This window comes from Amaranthus tricolor, chromosome 12 (assembly GCF_026212465.1).
Source record: "Amaranthus tricolor cultivar Red isolate AtriRed21 chromosome 12, ASM2621246v1, whole genome shotgun sequence".
Classification (NCBI taxonomy): Eukaryota; Viridiplantae; Streptophyta; class Magnoliopsida; order Caryophyllales; family Amaranthaceae; genus Amaranthus; species Amaranthus tricolor.
In genome coordinates, this window is record NC_080058.1 from 4,844,121 (window position 1) to 4,867,500 (window position 23,380).

At 32.3% G+C, this 23,380-nt stretch overlaps 1 protein-coding gene across 1 annotated transcript in view; it reads right to left on the bottom strand.

The window, feature by feature from the left end:
* Nucleotides 1–8,882: 8,882 nt before the first annotated feature.
* Nucleotides 8,883–23,380, bottom strand: part of LOC130796710 (multisubstrate pseudouridine synthase 7) — a 15,510-nt gene continuing 1,012 nt past the window's right edge. Inside the window, exons 4-21 of the mRNA XM_057659078.1 lie at nucleotides 20,814–21,025; nucleotides 20,287–20,359; nucleotides 20,048–20,104; nucleotides 19,706–19,785; nucleotides 19,550–19,612; nucleotides 19,370–19,457; nucleotides 19,075–19,178; nucleotides 18,858–18,960; nucleotides 16,617–16,690; nucleotides 13,322–13,386; nucleotides 13,038–13,207; nucleotides 11,458–11,525; nucleotides 11,304–11,364; nucleotides 10,294–10,331; nucleotides 10,102–10,170; nucleotides 9,617–10,001; nucleotides 9,413–9,484; nucleotides 8,883–9,331 (exon numbers count right to left, since the gene is read on the bottom strand). Of these exons, the coding sequence (XP_057515061.1) occupies nucleotides 9,449–9,484; nucleotides 9,617–10,001; nucleotides 10,102–10,170; nucleotides 10,294–10,331; nucleotides 11,304–11,364; nucleotides 11,458–11,525; nucleotides 13,038–13,207; nucleotides 13,322–13,386; nucleotides 16,617–16,690; nucleotides 18,858–18,960; nucleotides 19,075–19,178; nucleotides 19,370–19,457; nucleotides 19,550–19,612; nucleotides 19,706–19,785; nucleotides 20,048–20,104; nucleotides 20,287–20,359; nucleotides 20,814–21,025 (1,746 nt within the window). The 3' untranslated portion in view covers nucleotides 8,883–9,331; nucleotides 9,413–9,448. The remainder of the gene's footprint in view (nucleotides 9,332–9,412; nucleotides 9,485–9,616; nucleotides 10,002–10,101; nucleotides 10,171–10,293; nucleotides 10,332–11,303; nucleotides 11,365–11,457; nucleotides 11,526–13,037; nucleotides 13,208–13,321; nucleotides 13,387–16,616; nucleotides 16,691–18,857; nucleotides 18,961–19,074; nucleotides 19,179–19,369; nucleotides 19,458–19,549; nucleotides 19,613–19,705; nucleotides 19,786–20,047; nucleotides 20,105–20,286; nucleotides 20,360–20,813; nucleotides 21,026–23,380) is intronic.

Below are 23,380 nucleotides of genomic sequence, written 5' to 3' on the forward strand. Positions count from 1 at the left end.
TACTCCCGTGTAAATTAGTATCCGTACGTTCGAAGTAATTAAAACAATAAATCAAATAAGCATAAAAATAGATTTGTAGAGCCCCTATAGCCTGTAATAACAGGCTCTATACTGTAGATCGCTTTCGAGTGTATATATATATATATATATATATATATATATATATATATATATATATATTACACAAGCTATTGTTCACCAACACTGCAATTCTATACATTCCTACTATATATATATATTACACAAGCTATTGTTCACCAACACTGCAATTCTATACATTCCTACTATTTACTAGTTCGTCGTTTGCACAATTCAAAATGAAGCATTCACAAATCATATGCTTTACTTTACTTTTAGGGAAATTCCATATGGTACCATTCAATTTTTGAAATATCAGTAATAGTACTTTTTTAAGAAAATTTCACATGATAACATTTAATTTATGCACTATCTAGTTGCTGTAATATTTTCCGTTAAGTTCTTGTTAAATTCCCTTTAATTCATCATTTTGTAAGTTTTTTTTTCACATGGTAGCATCCGGTTTTTAAACTTTATAATGCCAACAATTTTATTAGTGCTTGATAGAAGTGTTCATTTAGGTAATTGAATAAGTTTTGGATCAAGTTTTTCGGTGTGGTTTCAAATTGGGTTGTGTGATCATGTTGGTTTTTGTATAATTTCAAGTTTATTTTGAAGTAGGGTCAAGTCGCGCTCTCTTACATGATCGGGTAGATATCAGGTCGTTGGGTCTGTTTTGAAAATCTTTGTATGTGGGCTTCAATTTGACGTTTACTTGTGTTGGGATGATTTATCCCACATTGACAAATTGAAGATGGTGTCTATATTTTATAAGTTATTGGTGTCCTTCCCATTGTCATATGATTTCGGATAGAATATATCCATGGCTTATGAAGTGTGTGCACTTCTATTTCACCGATAATATGTTAATATTTTCAATAAGTCTAGCCTAATTTGACAACTTAATATTGAAATTCGACTTTAAAAATAAATTTTACCATAATTTAAAATCAATATGAATTCAAGATTTGATTTTGACTTGCGATACACCTGAATCGCAACTAATATGATAGCTCAAATAAATATCTCTAATTTTTATAGTTTATTCACCTCTAAAAAACCTACATATAGGTGTAGAATGACAAATAAGGTGAAGTCAAGATTATAGTTGACATATATACTACTAAAATAACAAAAGTCGTGTGATTGATAACAATGTACAAGCACGGTAAATCTAATAAAATAAGCTGAAAGTCTAGTTTTTGTATCTAAATGGAAATATTTTGAAGTATTTTGGAAGAAGTTGTTAAATATTAGTCTTAAAAAACTATTAATTTAAAATTTATAGCCTTTTTTAAGATTTAAACTTGTGAATCCAATATTCACCTTTTTAACTTGATTTTTTAATACATAATTAGTCCTAATATTATATAATATACTAAATTAAATTACAATTGGCCGCATTTATAGACCGAGGGTGGATCCCCCCGACCCTATGTGGCTTCACCCATGATTACAAAGCTCCTACCTTTTTTTTTTTGTGTGTTAAAATTAGGAAAAATATAGAAGTAAAAAAAAAGAGAAAATATAGAAGTTTACAAGGCCATCTCTTAATTTTGGGGCCTGCACCAATTTAATCTTAAAAATCCTTAGAATATTAAAAAAGAAAACATAAAATTTTAGTAATATGATAAAATTTCTCTATTTATAAAAATATTAATATTTAACTCTTTATTAATTAATTACTCTCGTGTAAATTAGTATCCATATGTTTGAGATAATTAAAACAATAAATCAAATAAATATAAAATTAAATTTAGTTATTCAAATGCAAAAACTATTGGGACTTGCGCTTATATATTACACAAGCTATTGTTCACCAACACTATGCAATTCTATACACTCCTACTATTAACTTGTACGTCGTTTGCACAATTCAAAATGAAGCATTCACAAATCACATGCTTTACTTTACTTTTAATATATTAGAATATTTGTCGTGCTTTACTAATCATCAATGCAATAAGTGTATTTATACGCATATACATAGTGTTGGGGCTAAAATTGTAATAATAAAAAATTATTTATACAATTAAATTACTATCATACCATTCACGGATACTCTTTCTAAATCATCAGATAGAATTTTTAAAAGTCTCTTTGTAGAGATATCTTCAATCTAATATCGAGACGACATGTAAAATGCAAAGTTCACCACGTTGAACTTTCTCACGAATGAAGTGCACATCGTCAAGCTCAATATGCATGGTTAGTGTGTTGATGATGCGTATAATTACCTAGAAATAAGTGAATATAACATTTCATACTATAAAATTGTTGCTAAGGATATGGGGAAGCGAAGATCAATCTAGTGAGATTCAGCAACATTAGCTACCTCACGATATTATACTTTTGCTCTAGATTTGGATAGAGTTCTTGCAGTTGATTGACCATAAAATAAAATTATCGTTGAGGAAAACACAGTTTCTAGATGTGAATCGACGAGTATATAGGCAACCTCGCCATTTTGCATCATTGTATGATAAGATAGGTCAAAGAAGATTTGTAGAATGAAGTCCAAAATCAAGATATAGTGCATCGACTATAATATAGCGTATAGAAGAATTAAAGTTAGAAATGCTTACTTGCTCAAGAATTTCTTCAACATATTTTCGCTAAGAAAGAAATAAAAAAAATAAAACCATTAGTTAATTTATGTATTTTATTTCCTATCACATACCAATTATACAAAGTGAACATGTGGATGAATCTTAAACATAATATGTCTATGGAAGCTAGTCATTAAATTATACTCATTCATTAGCTTATGTATGATGATATAAAACCCTATGAAACTCATGATAACATTTATTTACTTTATAATTCTCCTATTAATTAACAATGCCACACAAATTATTTTAGTCTACAACTCATCTTATATGAGACCGTCTTACCATGAGGCTGATCTACATATAATTAATTCATTTTTGTAATTAATCTCTTTAAAATATAAGTTATTTCTTTAATATATTAAATGTATATGGGATCAGCCCAATAGAGATGGTCTTATCATGAGACCATCTCATTTAAAAATTTGTGTTTAGTCGATCCCAATAAACGTACCTCATTACTATTTTAAAATATATAGATAAGACGACTGCACCACATTAGCATGTCTTTACTTTTATATTCTTTCTTATTTTTGAGCGAGTCCGTCTCAGCCCACTCAACTAATCAACTTTTTAATTTTCGTGTCATTTTCGCTTAGGGCAAAATTGGAGGGATGGAGTAGGTGGTATATTAAATGAGGTAGAGGCATTGAAGGAACATGATAATAAAAATGATGATATAGGGAGTAGTATTAGTACATAAAAAGTATAGACGACATAGAACACACTATATGGTGTATGGAATAGCAGAAAGAGATCTGGGAAGATACTAAATAGTAATAATAACGATAGATAGTTGATGAAATCGAGACCCCACGATGCAGATTGCTGAGTTTTTATTTAATGACATCCATCCATCACTACCAAGAGCATGCATGTAGCATGTTATATGTTCCCCTCTTTTTCATCACTTAATTAATTCTTTCTATATTCACTTTTCCTATGACAATGACCTTTCTTTGTTTTTTTTTAAATAACTCACTTAATTTTAGTTGATTTATTAATTAATTATAGAATTAGCTGATAGACCGAATATAGAAATTAAAATATTTTAAAGGTTATAATAATATTTGCTTTTTAACTCAAATAAAATGACACGATTCTTTATTAAGTCTAAACATTACTATTTTATTTCATAACGATCTTTTGATTAAAAATGTAAGATTTTGAAAAGTCAAAGAAAGAAGTCAAATATTAAAGGTAAATTCACTCATTTTACTACTTTTTTCGTTTTAATTTGTTTATATAATTCGACCAATTAAAAATTTTACAATTTTAGTCAAAGTGTAAGGTGAAGAAACTAAAACATAAGAAGTAAATTAATAATTAGCTGGTAGATATCTACTTCATATATCCTACGTTGGTTTTTTAAATGAATGAGACAATTATTCCCCTATTAATGTCATCATATATTATATATAATATAATAATATATATTCTCCCTTGATTTACGTAATAAACTATAATTAGTCCTAAAATCTAGAGATCTCATCACCGATTCTTATTATTATTATTTTTCCAAATTAATTTTGTCTTTTATGATGTTGTATTTATTCAAGAACATGAGCATCCAAACTAAGTCAAGGTTATAATTAATACAAAGTTTGATGACTACAATGCTTATACCTTTTAACTTCTATCGAACTATAAATTTGCTTTTTTTTTTTTTTTAATAAACTGACAAAATCCCATGAGCTGCTGCCTGCTTGCATGCTACAATTAGTATATAATGCATGCATTTGTTGTTGATATTTGATAGTATCATGTTCATTGTATTTGCATGTATGCACCCTTATACTTAATTTATGTTAATCATGACTATCGATTAGCATGTGTAAAAGTGCGGTAGGACTGGAGGCACATATATATATGTATGTACGTTGCCATTTGACTCTCGTAATTACTAATTAATTCTTTCAATTCTTGAAATTTTAGGTATACTTGAGAAAAAAATAAAATTATGCATGCATTGAATTTATTTGACATTTTGATAACTATTAAAAATATTTAAATTGAAAGTAGTATATTGTTATAGTGACATTTATTAATGAATTTGAACTAGTATAAAGGTAAAGATAAGACTTTTCTTGTATGGATTCGTTAGATAACTCAGTTTGGTTAAATATAAATTACTATTTTTCTAAAAAAAAATTATAATTATTGAGCCCAAATTCAAATTTCTTTAGTCAAATAATAACTATTTGAGGTTTCTAATCTTTATATAATCACCTTATTTATGTATGGCAACAAGATATAGATTGGCAAATTGAATGATGTACGTTACTAATTGCTTGCAAAATTTTTGGTCATACGACATGGAATTTTTTGACCTTTTAAACTATCTTAATATATTATGTGGATCCGTCATTGCAAAGAGGTCTATTGCATAAGACCCCATTTATTAATGGGCCCCAAAAATTATTTTTATATTTTATATATTGTTTTGATTACCGCAAACATATGTTTACTATTTTACATGAAAGTAATTAAGTAATAAAAAAACATAATATTAGTTGTTTTAGAATATGCAAACCAATAAGAAAAAAGCTAATGACTTCGGTCATACTTTCTCATTTTTTGAACTCTCATTTTTGTTTAAAAACTTGTATATTAGCTAGTTGATTATTGGTAAGTTTAATGGAGAGATTTTTCCATATATTGGTATTTAATTTTTTTTTTCTTAAACTGTAAGGGTCTATAAGATAGAATTGACACGGGAGTTTCAAAATTTACAAGACAGACCTAATCTTAAGTATAATATATTAGAGGTTCAAAACATATTTGATCCAATGTTTTTTAGATCTTATATAACTGAATCGACTTAACCCAATTTCAATAATTAATGAATTTGTAACAATGTAAAAACGAATGCGGACACAAAACTTCTTTTGGCTTGACCCAAAATACTTGACCTCAATTCGATCAAATGGCCTAAATTAGCACCTCTAAACATACTACAACTATATACATAAGTGGCGTATGTTTTATTCATTTAGCAAAATTTAAAGTAATTAATAGTCTATGCGTTTCAATTTATTTGAAATATTTTGATTATAGTTGTGAGAGTTTTTGGTTAAAGTGTAAGAAACAAATTAAAATCAAGGAATTTAATTACTATTCATATACTTCTTTTATCCCCTAACATTTATTACGAAGATAAAAATTGAACAAACTAAGATAAGAAATGAAAGTGGGTAAACAATTGTTAAAAAAGAAAAAAAATGTGCATGCCATATACTAAGGTTCGAACCAAATTAGTATTGTCATATAGGAAAACTCCTTTCAACTTAACCAACACGCATATTAATATTTGTGGCATGTATCCGCCTCTGGTTATTTCCATAAATAACTAAGTGGGCACATCTCTATTTGTCTTTTCCTTTGAAGAGGCACGTGTATAATCTGTACGCTATCCTTCTCATTTGAATTGTAACTTCTGGGTTGATGACTAAATAAGGCAACTCAATTGTTAGATTACAGTTTTAATTTAACTTAATTACTCATTTTTTTAAAAAAAAGTTTGACCTAGAAAGATTGTAATATTTTCATTATCCATATTAAATAGTAATAATGAGTTTGAGTTTTACTTTTTATAAAATGTATGTCGTTTCCGTGGTAGTGGAGCTAGCATTTTCTTCATAATTTTCTATCACCATTTAATACTGAAAACGACGATGTATTAGAGTTCGAACAACGTGTTTCAAACTCCAATATTACCAAGATCGAGTGTATGAGGTTTTAGTGACAAACAAATTACGCTAACAATGATATCAATGTTTGTAGGAGAAAATAAAGCAATAAAACGACACAAAGATTTAACGAGGTTCACCCAACTAAGGCTACGTCCTCCGGTGTGTAGTATCTCTTATATTATCAAAAGGAGTTCAAAGAACTCTCAAATATGGAGAATTACATTAGAGAAGAGATATAGGCTAGTGTTTGGCTTGGGGTGTAATTTTGTGGATGTCAATTTGATGATTGAGAGCTCCCTATATATAGTACTAGGTACATAAATATCATTAGCTCACTAAATACAGAATTAATATTGAATAATGAATGACATGAAACTTCTCCAAGAACTTGAAAGGTCGAAAACAGCATCTTAGGCACATCAGAGGAACCGCTCGGCTGGAACAGAGAGCTCGCTCGGTCGAGCGGCTCGGTCGAGCGGAGTACAGACCCTTTCTGGATGCATTCTGTTTGCTCGCTCGATCAATCAATAAGGCTCGCTCGGTCGAGCGGACAGGTCGAGCGACCATTCTGCTTCTTCTGTCAGAATTCTGATCGAGCTTCAATAAATCAAACATAAACCAAGTCCTTTGCACTTTTTCATTAAGTCCCATAACTCTCACACTTCATTACCTTATTAATCTACACTTAATCATCATTATAAATCAATCATCAAAACTTAACTTAATACATCCATATTAACACATTCATGGGATTCCATCCCAAAGGTCACACATGAATGCACCTCATTAAATGTGCACTCAAGTCACACTAATCACAACAAATACCATATTTTTTCAAGTGATAATAGATAAGAATGATGTTATAAAGATAAAAATAATAAGAGTACAACAAACTTGATATATAATAAGTCTTGATAATACCACATTTTCATAGTATGTGACTCATAATGTTATGTTTTTTTTACCTAGAACTATTGAAGATTTGTATTATCAGATCCTCAATTTAAATTGAATCTAAGTCTGGTGTTTTAGAGCACGCTTATTTCCGAAAACTTGAAAAGAATAAATTTATTATAAAAAAATTCCTAAAATAAGCTTCGAAAATTTTTAATTCTCAAAATAAGCATTTTGTCTCCGAGCCTAAGGTCAGGTATATTTGCTGTTGTTAATAACGAATAAAGAAACTGATAAAAAAGTCTAAATTCTTTGTTCACTGTTGGTAACAACGAACAAAAGGAAGACAATGTCATAGCGTTGAAAGAGACAAAAAAATAAAAAAGTTTGTTCACTGAAACTAATAACGAATAAATGTCGGCCTCAGCTTTGGCATGAAAACACTTATATTATAAATTAAAATTTTTCGAAACTTATTTTGAAATTTTTTTGTATAATAAATTTATCTTTTAAATTTTTCACCCACATGGGATGGTTTGGAGTTTGAACAACTTAGGATTCGTTTGTTATGGTGTTTTAATTAAAAAATAAAACTATGAAATTAGAAAAAGTAATTTTTATTTTTTATTGTCGATTTTTAAAACATTATATTCTCAATAAATTTAACTTAAAAATTAAAAAACCAAAAAAATTACAGTAATATCGAACAGACACACTAACGGTTGCCACGTTTAAGACACCGAGTAAGGCCGACAATGTGAGACAAACGTCGAAAAAGATGGAGTTTATAGATGTTAGTTTATACTTCTATGTTGATTTGTGATCAATGCCTTTCACTCACTGATCACTGCTCATTGACTTGTCAATTTAGATGTGTCATCTCATTACAAACTTTTTACTTCAACTAAATTATGTTTTCCTTTCAGCCTTAAATTAGCTTACTAGTACCATGTCTTGCACGTTCTTACACAACGTAACAAATTTGGATTTTCCCTTGAATATATATGGATTATTCAGGTACTAAAATTATTTATACTTTTTATTTATGTTAAGATTATTATACGTTAACTAAAAATTATTTTTAATTAGTATTATCGTTAACAAAGGTAAAATTATGTATATACAATCTTCCAAATCCTATTCTTGTTATGAGCCACTAAATGAAATTTGTGATTTGTTGGGAAATACAATTTGGTTATCTATTAACCAATAATGTAAAATCATTAAGATGATTATAGCGTAGTAATGAAAATGTACAATCATAGGCACAAAAATTTCTCACAATTCTAACAAGATGAAACTTTTTCCAAGGTCTTCACTTTATTTTTCTCCCCTCTTTTCAAGTCTAATCTCTTTCTTTTGAATCGGGATAAATTAGAAAATCCAAACAGACAATGATAAAAATAAATTAATCATTTTATACCTAGTGAGAATCAAACACTTGCCACTAGAGTGAAAGAAAAAGACTTTAACCACTAGGTTAACACATAATATTAAGTCTCACTAGTTTAACTCAACTTTGGTTCATTATGTCCATTTGGGTATAGAAAAAATGATGTTATAAATTCAGTCTTCAAATCAAAACTGGATTATAAATGTAATTTGCAAGTTTGTAACAAAATGTTGTTCACTTCAATTACGTTGCTAATAATAGCAAAACTCTCAGAAACAAGAATGAGCTCTGATCTAATCACTTGAATATGTTACACGAGATGAATGTGAAGCTCCAACAGAGGACATGTTCTCTGTTGAGTATGTCACATATAAGTTATAACCATCCCTTAGCAAGTTTGCAAGGATGGTTATAAAAACTGCCAAATCTCGGTCCGTGTTCTGCAAAATCAAATACAATGTAAACAATACTGAACAGGTACAAGACTATAACTTATTTACTGTTGTCATTCTTCAATTGTGAATTGCATACATCAAATCAAACTGTAGATGATTTTCCGAAGGGTCAGGTCTTGTCTCAATTGGAATAAACATTGCTTTCCCTAGACAAGCATTTGGGTTCGATTGTTACCAGGTTTTCCCTTTTCCTCAGCCTACCCTGTAAGGCTGTAATCAAACAAAAAGGTCATTTCCCAAAAAGTAGATTTAGAAACTTTTTCTCAAGTATATGAACGCTTCAGCAAGTACCTGGACATATCCCATTTGAGTATATTGCATACGGACCTAAACTTGGTTATTCAACGTTTTGTGAAATGCAACCTGTACATATGTTGTTAACATGAGGTAAGATGACAACGATTATAATAACTGTTCAGAAAATCTCTGTTGACAATAAATGAGAACGTAAAATGGAAACTTCATGAATAAGACCACAAAGATTGAGATACGTACAGATGTTGATGTTTTGACAAGTTCCCTTATAGCCATCGTCGCATAGCAAGATGATGGGAGGGTAAAACGGAGCTTGAGAGCTGTCAGTTGGGCCTCTGAATCGAGCGATCTATCATTGCCTTTTTCCACTTGAATCCTATCCCCAGATTTAGAATTTGTAAGAATATCTGACCCTGAATCGGAGATCTCATTTGCACAATCTGTCTCAGTGTCAACAGGTTTTCCATCTTTACATATGTTGGATGCATTAGTCAAATTCGCTGAGTAGAGCGTGCTGTCATTGCCTTTTTCCACTAGAATCGTATCCCCAGATTTGGACTTTGTAAGAATATCCAAATCTGTATCTGCCAAAGGCAAATTAGCATTCTTGTACTTCAGTATTTGCCTGTGAAAAAAATGTGAAATCTTCATATACAGAACAGGTCTGCATCTAACTTAACTGAAGCACAACTTATGATTCAAAATGAACAAGAATGAAAGACTACCATTCAAAATCAATTGGTTTCTGGAAAACACGTCTATAAGCACCACTCATACTAGTTATTGAAAATTCCCTAACAAGGAGAATAAAATTATTAAGATGCAGAGAATACTGAAAAAGAAGGACTAATTATTCAAGGGAAATCCTAAATATTTACTATTATTTGCTGCAAGCTCAATATAGTATTAAAACATACTTGACACTGTGCACACTCTCTGTCAAGCTGATATTATCCTGAAAAGCACACAAAAAAACGAATAAATAAAAGTGGGAAAAGGGGTTTGTGTCTATTACAAAGAGCTAACAATAAAACACAACCAAGGCATCGGATTATTACACTATAGCCTAGGCCTGTTAAAAATTGATGCAACACATGGATTGAACATATTTCGGCCTAAAATCTGAAACCCAATAAACATCGATGAAAACTTTGTTAGCAAAAAATGGAATGAGAAGCAATTCTGCCACTGTAGCATGAGCTTACACAGGTTTGTACCAAAACAAATCTTAAAAGCTACAGAAAGGGTATCTTACAAAGAATACCCACAAGGCATCCTTGGCTCCAAGCTTAGTGGTAAGTAGTGCAAGGCGCCCCTAGGAACAGGGGTTGCACCACTCCTGTACTCCTAGGCATATGCCTCATGGGCCTCTACTCTGCTAGCACATGAGGCAAATACAATGGTTTTAGGGAACTAGATCTTGACTACAGTAACCAATGAAATTACTGCTTTACCTAGATGGGAAAAAATATCCCTATTCCAGAGTCATAAGAAAAGCAAGAATTAGGTCCTTGGGGATTAATCACAATGTACCAGAATTCAAGTCTCCAACAGTGACAGACATTTGGTAAGCCATAAAATTATAATTTAATCATGCATGATAAATCACTCTGGATAGTGCTAAACTGCTAATGTAACTCCCAACTCCCAAGAAAACATTTTCCAAGTGTAGATACTCCACTACATATCAAAATCACCCACAAAACATGCAAGATGTTATAGTCCTTTTCAGCAAAAATAACTCAATAAATTTAAGAGAAGACACTTTCGGGTTCAATTGATAAAATAACTGAACTTTTAAGAGCGCCAATTATACCTCATGCCTAAATTTCATTCAATTAGATAAATATCCAATTCCCACTAATCCAGTCTATGTTGAGTGTTGACACTCGACACCGTGTTTGAGTTATAAATTGAGTAATTATACCTTCCTAGCCACCTCATGATAGACATGAGCAACATCATTCGCTGGATAAAATGCCTTTGAACTGCAGGTGTAATGGAGTTAACGAGAATTGTACATTGCAATCCAACATCATGCCAATTTAATGAAATATACATCAATAAGACAAGTAACTTACCCGGGCAATGGAAGGACAACATCATCAATTGTATACTTCTGTCTGAGTAAATCTTCCTCATCAACAGCCTGACAAGTTCATTATTAAATCTAACAAAAAGCTATAAAAGCTTTTCAAACCATTATAACCTTCCATGCCCAAAGGTGCAAAATAATTTTTCATAGTGAAACATGAACATTTATGTCCAATATCACAATAGGGCCAAGTTTCGTTTTTTTGTTTTGGATTTTAAAGAACAATAATAAAAAGGTTCAATAAACAAAACTTTCATACACCTTAATAATGTGAAGTTGCAGTTACTGATGATATTCGCTACCAAGGATCAATAAAAAACAAATTCTTTGTTATTACCAATAAGGGTAAGCTTGTGTGCATCCAAGCTTCCAATCCCCGTCTAGGTAGGAGCCACTTCATGACATTAGAGAATGGAATGGAAACATGACTACTGGTATAATGTAAATAAGCAACAAAGGTTTAGTCAGAAACAATAGTAATGCTTCATAACAAACAAGCACTCTAACGTTTTGAGCCTGCATACGCTGCAGCATTCTCGCCATTGGCTTTTATTGTTTACATTGGGAAATTTCCAACAAGTTAATCTTCATTATACATCTCATTTCTTTATTTCAACCCCCATGGAAGCTTCCACAATCACTGCCAATGGGCTGTCCTGCTGACTCTTTTTTAGTTATAATGATGGCAAGCCAAGGCTAATTAATCTTTGTACCAAGTTCCTATGTGACATAAAGCTTATATAAAGTGGAACTTGAGAAGCAAAGTCAAATGAGGTGGTGAGTGTTGACAAGTTTGAAAATCAAGCACCCAAGAAGTAGCCTTGAATAACTTCTGAGGCAAAAGCTTCATGGAGAAGCAAGAGTCCAAGGCAAATCTATGAGTTAAAATTTTCTTAATCTTTTGAATGTCAATTAATCATAGTATCATACGCAAGAAAACTCAATCTTATAACTTCTTGGGGAAAATCAAATCTACATATAGGAGCACCGATCTTATAACATGCACCTTCATAGCATATTAAGTGCATAAGTTCGAAGGATTACATTGTAATTTAATATTTTAAATTGCTTTTTCTTATGATAGAAATATTGGTCAAATTAAATTAAAAGCATTTTAGGAGTTTTAACAGATAAAAATGTCAGAAATTTTATTCTTTTCTTAAACTTTTTTTCTCCTTATAAATAAATCCATTCAATAAAATTGGCATATTTGTCTAAGTGGATCACGAGAAAGACTATTTCAAAATAATTGCTCCATGTTTACACATTCTTGGTCATACGTACTTTCAGATCAAATTTCATGTACAAATCTTGATTTTATAGTCTCAAACTAAGTAGAGAAGTGATCACCACTTTTCAGGTAATTCTTCTTATGATGATCACGCAAACTAGAAGATTTTGAGCAAAAAATCTGTCTAATCCATATCCGTTCATCATTAAATGTGAGAGAAATGAATTAAAAGCTTAAGAGTGTGAGTTGCATTCTTGAATTAAAATTCTAGTAAATCCACCTTCCTTTTAACTACAAAGGAACCATTGCCTGCAGAAGGAAATTACACAACTTACTTTGACTGAAAAAGTCTTTTGATCGAGGACATCAACTTCCATGTCTTCCAGATTGGTACTATTATCTGCCTCATTAGATACAAAATCCTCATATTCAGTGTGGAGGGAAATGATCTCGCCGGAATCTTCTTTAGAATGTACAAGATCTCCAACTACAAGACCTTGTGCTCCTGCCATATAGTCGAACAAGAAAGTAACTACAGCGACTAACTGATGATCTGGAGAGTAAGTAGGAAACAACAAAATTCTACACAGGTTCCATGTCGAGGTAGCAAACCACATACCATATTTCTGTACTCTAATGCTCGCCGCATGGTTCCACAGGTAGCTTTGGTAACTGTGTACATACCTGAACAGATAATCAAAAGAGCATATCAGCATATATCACAACTCCAGGGGGGGTATTACAGTTTATGTCACAATCAACTCTTTACATCTCAAAGCTGAAGAGAGAACTTCAAGTAGGGAACCCACCATTAGTTAACCCCTCACACTAGAGAATAAAATCATACCATGGAAACAATTAAAAAAAATCTAAAAAACATGAGTGAAAAACAAAATAAGAAAAGGTTTATTCCATGGTTTCAAGCAGTTTTAACAAATGTAACCAACGAGGAGTCATAACTAAATAAATGATAAGCATGATTTATAATATGAATTCTTATTTAAAGGAAACAAGATGCAAATTTCCCTGTACTAATGTCTATTAATAATCTGGAGTAAGAATCAATGAAAAAAAATCATTATGTAAACAGAACCAAGCAAATCAGTTGGATAACTCAAGATAGGCAGCAACAGTTCCATCAGCATGTATATCAAAGACACTAAGCCAAGATTCACAATCCCCCCCCCCCCCAAATCAAAGAAATTTAAACCAGGTATGGGCACAAAATCTGATATGTAAGACTGTAGTTCAAGGATCCAGACATACATATGGGAGTAGTTTCACAAAGCCAAGTAGTGATAATCAAGTCCCATGTACAAAACATTAATACAGAAAGTGTTTGCCATTTACACGGATTATTATGGACATTCATAAAAGTACTTATTTTAAAGATTTAGCTATGTCCATTAAGTTCCAGTTTCCTTTTGTTCGGGATTATCTTATAGGAGGCTGATAATCAGAAAAGGCCAAGTTAAGTTCACAATCATCAAAGTACAGAACCATAGTGCAAAAACAATGTTGTATCGTATGAATCGAAGAGTTGTAAAGGTCTTCACATCTATACTACCCGCATTGTTAAGATGTAAAAAAAATGTTCCAACTCAAGAGGTATCCCATGGATTTAGTCAATACTTGGTGGTATGACAACCACATTACCCTGACCGTCACTGCAACTGCAGACGTGACCGAAACCGCTTTTTTTTCAATGAGAAACCCCCATTTCTAATGTACGAGTACGATTAATATTCTATGGAAATAGAATTAAGATAATAAATTGAATTTAAAGTCACTTGTCATTCATGATGAAAAGGCTTTGCACCTCCTCTTGGCAGGTGCAAGTATGTATTTAACAGAATGTACATGCTTCATTTGCTCAAAAATTCCTCCCATAAATTCAAAGTCTTAGTTTTAAAAAGCATGAGGCGCAGCTAGAGCTTAAGCGCAAGGTGCAAGGTGTACGTGTGAGCTTTCGGTAGGTAAGACGCAAATGTTTGCTCAAAAACTTAAAACAATTATAAAGCATATTCGATACTTAAAACAATATGATATTCATATTATTGTTGCATAAAAGATCTAAAACATTTACCATCGTTAAAGTGAGCCATTAATATAGGGCAAAATGGCACAAGAGGGTACCTAAACCCGCCTTCTAAGGAATTATGTCTAAAAGTAGTGTGAGACTCTAATGGTTATCACATCGTTATTTAAGAAGAACAAAGAAAAAGACAGAAATATACAAGAGAAATTTTGAATCTTTTTTTATTTTAAAGCTTGTTTTACAAAAATAATGAAAAATTAAGCTTCTTTGGAAAATAATTCAAAAAGTAAGCATCATGTAGGCTCGGATGGGAACAGACATGAAAAGAATGAGTCGTAATTACTAAATACGACACATTATGCAATGTAAGTCAAACTTGAATTGATTATGAAAAAATGGTTTATAATTAATAAAAGTGCGATCCATCGTACAATGGAATAATGAGGAAGGTTAATAATTCCCACATTCTACAGCAACTTTGTACAGAAAATTTAATATCCATTTTCGATTTATATCCCACTTTCTACATGTTTGATAATTCAATCTCCATTTTCAATAATCACCCAAAATTTACCAGAAAATTGATCAAAATACACCATAGCTCACTCCTGAAACTGAAAACTCAGATGGAAAACATCTTAAAGGGGACAAAAACCATCAGAAAGTTAGAAAACCCAAATAAGTTTAAGCTGAAAGTTTTAAACTTTCTTCACATTTATCATTTTCAATGAAGAAAATGAATCTAACAAGGCAAAAGAAATAGCTTGAAAAAGAAGAGGTAGAAAAACTTGAGTAACAGAAAAATATTGTAAGCGGAATCTGTGACAAAGAAATTAAGAAAGTGGGTCCACACTACTATATGACCTCCCCTCCTTATTCCATTTTCTTTTACCATCTTTTTTACATGTTCATCCATAGGTCACAGTCAATAACAACGATCTATCATGGAATGTCAACCTTTTTACATATTGACACTCCCATTTGATATAGTCAAACTTAATTTAACTAGTTTGAAATGGGTCGCACTTAGTAACTACAATCTACAACCCATTCCTTCCTAGTCATTACATTTGATTAAAGTTGCATAATAGGTCAACGACCCATTACTTTCAGTTTTTATCCGATCCTACATGACACTTAGTTTTGGATTATTTTTGGGTGAAGTTTATTTTCTATATTATTTTTAAAAACAAAGCTTAAAAATTTCTAAAATTTAGAAAATTTGAAAGAAGACATAAAGAAGAACGTTAAAAGAACTAATCAGTATACAGAGATAAACATGAAATCGAAGAAAAAGAAAATCGAAAGGATGACAATCCTAAAGAGACAAGACGCAACAAATCGAAGAAGCCTAAAGAAAGAAAAGAAAAAAACAAAGAATCTATAAGAAAAGAAAAGAAGAGAACTATAATATAGAAGAGAAAAAAAAACAAAAATAAAACCTACGTAGGTAGTGGTGGAGGAGGCATTGAGAAGAAATTTGCTTACTTTTAGGGCTCCAAGCAAAAGCTCCTTTTCCCTTTTTTCTTTATCTCTTCTCAAAAACAAGAGAAATTTTTTTCCTTTTTCTTTTTCTTCTTTTGGAATAAGACTACTCTTTTTTGTCTAATTGTTCGATTAAATTCCATTAAAAAGGTGTATCTCCAAAGAAAACCAAGTGCAAAAAGCACAAGGCATAAAAACTGCAAAAGAGCACAAAAGCGCGCACCTTATGTTTCTCTCTGAACCTAGACTAAGAGAAGTGATATTTCTAGAACCTCTCTTGGAGGCGCGCTTCTTTAAACTAAGTATGGAGTATACCTTGTACTCTTTAATTGTTCAAGAATACAAATCTTTGACAGAAAACAATAACAGCAGGACAAGCACAGCTACTTACATCATTCTCATAGTTCTAGGGATAGCCTTCAACGCCTGCACGTAATTTCCAGGACATTTTTGTAAACATGCCAGCTGAAAAGAGGAATAAAGGAAGTCAATTACAGAAACTATATGTAGCAACAGAAATCAAAAGGGACAAAAGAAGGGCTTTATGTGGAAAAATCAGATCCTTCATCAAACTTAATTAGACAACATTTAATTCTATTCTATTCACCAATGCCATAAATGGCTCCCACCTCTGTGTGGTTGATAATTGATACTCCATATCCGGTCTTAACTAATTAGTGATAACAAAAAAAGTCCTATCCAATTAACCTTTGGTAGCAAACTCAAAAGTGCAACTTCACAAAATAAAAAGTGCATGCGCAATTTCACAATGATAAAAATTGCAAATGATTTTGTGAGTCATTTTAATATCCCATTATAATCCGAAACCAAAATACTAAATCTTTTGGCCCTAAAGACCTTAATCTTTAACCGATTGAGCTACGAGTTCTGCAATTCAAACCAGCATAACTCCTCGATACTGCTCAAATGAGTGTGTAACGGCCATTAAAGCAAGCAATTAATCAAATGACAGCCATTACTCAAGGGAATTGAAAAGAAAAGATCAAGGTTGAAGACCATTAACCCCATCTATGGGTTTAATGAAAAATAGACTCTTGCAACTCCCAACTTTCAGATTCCTTTTATTAGTTTAAATTTTGCTTTATGTCCTTTCTTATTTCCTGTAGTATAGAGAAAAGGCCAATTGGCTTATAGAGATAGTAGGTCAAGTTAGGTTGGAATAGGCTGGTTTATCATCAGATTTTGCGGTTCTGTTTGTCTAAACACTCCTCCATAAACTTTGCAGTTTGTATTCATCATAATTGTTGCTGTCATGACTATGCGTAGCTAAAGCACTCACTCCTTAATTGATACGTAGCTAATATGCTACTCAAAAAACGTTGTCGGAGTCTCTCTCTTACATATCTTTAATCTTAATTTTAAAAGGTGTGAGGCGCCCTAAGATGCCAAGTGTCCCTAGAGTCTAAATTTTAAGCGCCAGACAAAGTACTAGCCTTTGGAAGTGAAAAACCCCATAACTCATAAAAGTCAAATAAATTAAAGCCCCAAAAAACAGGAAGAAAAAAAAACGAAACAGAAATAAAGAAATAAAGATGAGAAGAGAAAATATACTTAGGTGCCGCAATAAATGGGCTTCTTCTTAGGCTAAGACCAAAAGGCGCTTACCTTAGGCGTAGTAAGGCGCTCACCTAAAGAATCACCTCGCCTAGCCTAGCCTTGAAGGCTCCCCGGCCTATCTCCTACCCGAAGCGCTATCCATCTGGGTGCGCTTTTACAATAGATCTTAAATATTTTGTTAATCCTAATTAAAACATCGTTGATTTATGTTATATTGCCAACTTAGTTGATTGATGATTAGTACCTCTAAACTAATATTAGCATTAGAAGTGTGGTGTTACTCACTTCCCTTTTGCAAGATAATGACTTCGATTAGTGGAGGTGACCAATTATTGCGCGTACTTATTCGGAGAGGTTAATCCCATTTGGTTAAAGAATGTTTTTACGGTTTTTGGTTATTGTGATTGGCAACTCATTGAAATTTCTTAATGTAATGTTGCTCTTTCATTAAATCTAGAGTACAAATACTCAAGTTTTGAGTTAGAAGTTACCTATTTATCATTACCATAAAAGATCATGTGTCTCAATTAAGATAATTAGGTCACAATGGTGTTAATATGAATTGAATTATATTACAATGATATAAGTGGATAAGGTGAAGTGATTTGACCAAGGTATTTGTTTTCCATTGATATTCACTCATCTATTTCAAGCATTACTTGCACAAATGTCATAATAGTCATTAAATCAACAATTCTATATAGAAAACACCCCTTACTTCCCTACCGTGTACATAGTGGAGATTAAAGGGTCATTGTATGAGGTTTAGGCAACTAAGGCTTCATCAAAGAGCTCATTCAATATAAGGTCAAATTAAATTAAAGAAACAACTTTTACCCTTAGTGAACTGTTTAACTTGATCATATTTCTTCGCTGTTAAATCATAGGCGCTTTAAACAAACTTAGCAACAAAGCCATTAGCTACTTTTTAATAACAGGTAAAACTTTATTCTTAAATTCATTTATACTAAGAACTTTCATAAGACCAAACCAATCTCAAATGGCTAAATTAAAACACCCTCTTCCATACAAAACTTAACAAACATGTACTTACAACAGCCCTCTCAGCAACCATATGACGTGGCAATTGCCTCAGTGCCCGGTCAACATCATTGCTTTCCTTGTAGTCTTTCCGAATCTTTCTTACATCTTCCCTTTGTAATGCAACATCTCAGTCAAGGGAATACATAGGTAAATTCACAAATATAATATTATAACCAAAAGCTTTTTACTGAATCTAGTGAGATGTTATAAACTTCATTGCAAGGATATCACCCTCCCTTGGATCGAGAATCATATCGACTGCAACTTTCCACTCTCCACGAAGCAAAGCTGCTCCAATAAAGTGAGTTGGCACTGCGCCACTTCCAAATCTCTGCAAGTATCCATCAATATATTGTTTGATTTAGTTCCCATTTAATTGAAGAAAAACAAAAGGTCCACTTAAACAATTCCAGCGAACAACAGTGTGCGCCTCAAGGATTACAAGAAGCTTAAAAAACAGACCACTTATGCACAAGGAAAAAAGTGAAATATTGAAGTAGCATACAGAAGTAACAGGGATACCTGTAAACCAAAATAGTTGACAAAGCCACACTTCCCTAGTGCATCTGCAGATGCTCTAATAGTGTCTTCAGACTCGGATGAAACGCCTCTACGAAGATAAGAAAGTTCTAGCTCGGCATACTTGATGTTAAAGGACAAGAAATACAGCTGAAGGGTCAATACTCCATCATGACATCTTACCTCAATGTTATTGTGAATCTATTGCCAAAAAGCTGCCCTAGTTGAAGCCCTTCTTTGACATAGCTGAAAGGTCAAACAAAAGCATCACTATTGACAAACTAACAAATAAAAGGTATATTTAAGAGAGCACTACAAGCAGCTTTTCTTTAACCATACCAGAAATCACCTACTCTTATACCAATCAAATTTGCATTGAGGGAAGCCAGTCTACCAGCACGCTGCTTGAAAATTGTTACCTATGATACAAAATAAAATCAAACCTATTGATCAAAAGCCTCTTCGTAACTCATTTAGCCCAATACCCCACGATGATCAAAAGCATCACTATTGAAGGTTGCAAGTAGCAGGTTAAAAAGATTCACCACATGCCATTCACAATACCCAAACTCAGTATTACATTAAAAGAAAGGGATAGAGGAACATTATGTTTCAACAGATGGACAGAACAGTCAACTACATTAAGTACGACATCAAGTTCGGTGTAAACAGAAAGTATACCTGTTGAGTAGACACAGCACGCTTATCCTTTGTTCCAGCAAATCCAAATGATCTAGGCTGCCAAACAGAGGGCCATTAAACCTTGGTAAACGTCTGACATAATTGATCTTTTTAGTATACATGCTACACAATATTAAACTCGTCTAGGAGTTAGAAATTCAAATTGCCAACATAATGCATGCCCTTCCTTCATTCCTTGACAGTTAAACAAGTAAAATTCCGAACAATGCTAATGATACCTGGACTCCAAGCATCTGGCCAATCAATCTCAGGGCCTCTTGAGTATCCTTGTTCTCCTTGTATAGATGAAACCTTCATGTACAGATCAATAATAGCGTTCGATGACCAAAAGTGAAATGAGTCAAAATCATGTGGAAACACAGCTTTGAAAACACATGAAATTTTCAGATACTCGCACAATTATGGCAGATATATTGTTAAGGTATACAGGTTTCTCGAAGAATTAATGAATGTGAAGTGAAGATTCAATTTTACTTGCATACAACAGTGATATTGAAAAAATAATAGCACAGACCAAATGCTTATCTTGCAATATGCTACAATTAAATCTGTGAAACAAGTGTTGATTTTCAGTTAAAAGATAAATACTCCACCACTATTCTCTCTTCAACTAATGTTCCTTATGCAGTTTATGTCCCATTTACAAAAATAAGAATTATATGAAGCATTCCACTAAGAACCAATTAATTCTAGCAAAACGTTTTAACAAAGCTACTAAGCAAGAACCAAAAATATTATGCAATACCTGAGGAACTTTCCAGGATGGTCTCCCCAATCATGTGAACCTCTTTTGTCAAATGGCTTATCAAACCTATCTTTCCTCTTCCGGCAACTTCTTCCCTTTTGATTCCCAGCCGATTTAGGCCACACACGAATGCATTTTGATGAATCTTGAGGACCATCTATTGTGTCCGTGACAAGAAATCTCAATTTTTCCTTAAAAAAATTGTGCACCGCCTGAAGCATCACAAAAAAGATCACCGTAAGTAACAGGCTAACAGCATCACGAATTCAGAGAAGGGTGGTGATCACTAAAAACCTCAACGAATTCAACGATCCACCAGCAAACCACAATCCAAAATTTATGAATTTGTATGTGGTACACGATACACTTTTCGGCAAGTTAAACAAATATAGATAGCCAATCGAGCTCTTATACAAGAACATAAATTGGCAAGATTCATGAATAATAAATTAGCGAACACTATCGTGAACACAGCTATTCCCTCTGTTCTAGATTAGTTTCAAAACTTTCATTTTCATCTGCCTCATGTTAGGTAGAACATTCTTAATATTCCTTAGCTAGTCCCATATAGTCTAGCACCCATCTCATGCCCCTTTATCACACACACCCAGAAGCGCTCTCTTTGGCTAGCAATATACCCATTGAAAATAAAATAAAAAATAATTGATAACCAAGCAAATTTTTATCATCTAAACCTTCATGTCATCCTGTATCTTATAAGTAATTTTGAAACAGAGGCAGTACAAATGTTCAATACCAATAGCATCAATCAATGAACTTAAAAGATCATTTTCACCCAACACACTTGGAAAACTACAAGATGAACAAAAGATATTGCCCTCTGTTGAATGAAAAATAATGAAAAAAACCCAGTGTCCAGCCAATCTCTCAAACAAGCATTAAAGTATTCCTTGACAATTGAGATGCTCACTTCTCAACAGGTGACCTTAGATTTAAAAGGCGTGAGACGCACCGAGGCGCAAAAGGTCCTTAGAGCCTAGGCGCAAAATGTAGGGCAAAGGCGCGTACTTGTTGTATGCGAGACACGCTTTTTTGCTAAATTAAATGTAGTATTGGAACATATACGATACTTAAACACTATGACAATCATATTAAAATATCAACTGCCTTGAAAACATTCATTATTATTTTGGTAAACACTAATTTAGCACAAGACTTTTATAATGAGAATATGAAGAATACTCCAAGTTATTTTCTTCTTAACTTGCTTCTCTTCTCTGTTTACTTTAAGCAATAGTTTATCAAACCTCAAATTCAAAAGAACTCGGATTTCGAGTTTTATTTATTTTTCAAAAATACAAGCTTTTCAGTTAATTACCCAGTCTAATCAGGAGGCACACGTCTCTTGTAGTAGGCTTCGCCTCGCCTTATCGAGGTGTTTTCAGCCGAGTCTGAGCTCGAGGTGCACAAGGCGCAAAGCAAGGCGCGCGTTTTAAAACTAAGGGTTGAACCTGTCGATAAAATTCTAAAAAAAAGATTTTACAAAAACAACTCAAATGCGAATATAGATACATCATGTCAAGTTCAAGAGGCCTAACTTCAGGATAACTAGAGCTCATGTCATTTTAGCTTTGAGTATGCAATTTATAGTCAAAATCCAATATTCCAGTTCCGGGTACTAAGTTAAAAAAAGTTATGCAAATCAACATAGAATTATAAAATGTGAATCTTGAAATCTTGAAGGATTTGTTAGTTCTGACGCTTCATTCAATCCATCTGAGTGGATGTCAATCATATTACTCACTCTATCACTACTTTCAAGTACCAAAAGTGTACAAAACCTAAAGGGTTACAAGACAACAGTTTTAACTCACCAAGTTTTTCGTTATATAGGCTTAGTCATTTGAATTAATGTCATAAAATTGCTAACTAGTCACTTTTGTTATCAGGCAGTTTTTGTGTTGGTTCTAATTCAAGTTAATTTATCATTTTAGATTTCTATCACTCACAAAAAGATCATATCTTTTAAAGTACTCGAAAAGAAATAATACCTAAACCAAAACAGACTTTCTGAACTCTAAGAGCATCTTATTTTTCACCTATTTAACTTGGTTGAACTTACTATCTCCAAAGTATATCAATTTAAATGTATTAGAATTAATTTATATTATTTGAACTATCAAAGCTTGTTTAATCTAAACTGCCTTCAAACTTAAAATAATTTAAATTTATATAAACTGCTCAACTTATCTGAGTCTATTAGCCTCTATTAAGCTTTCATGGACTTGTATGAACTTAATTGCCATGTATAAAAGTCACTCCAACTCACTTTCAACTTGAAAAGAACATAATTTTGATCACTTTAACTACTCTAATTGTATCCAAAAACTAAAAGTATAATAAAGTGGCATGTCCATAAGGAAAAAGCTACAAACCAAATACTATTGAGTATTGCCTACACAAACTAAAAGGACTTTACATTGTTCATAACAAGTAAACAAGATAAATTTGACTCACTCTGTTCACTATTGATGTTCCCACAATGTTACGGAAATTAAGAAAAATTAAATCTTCTAGATGGTGAATATATTATTTTATTGAATAAT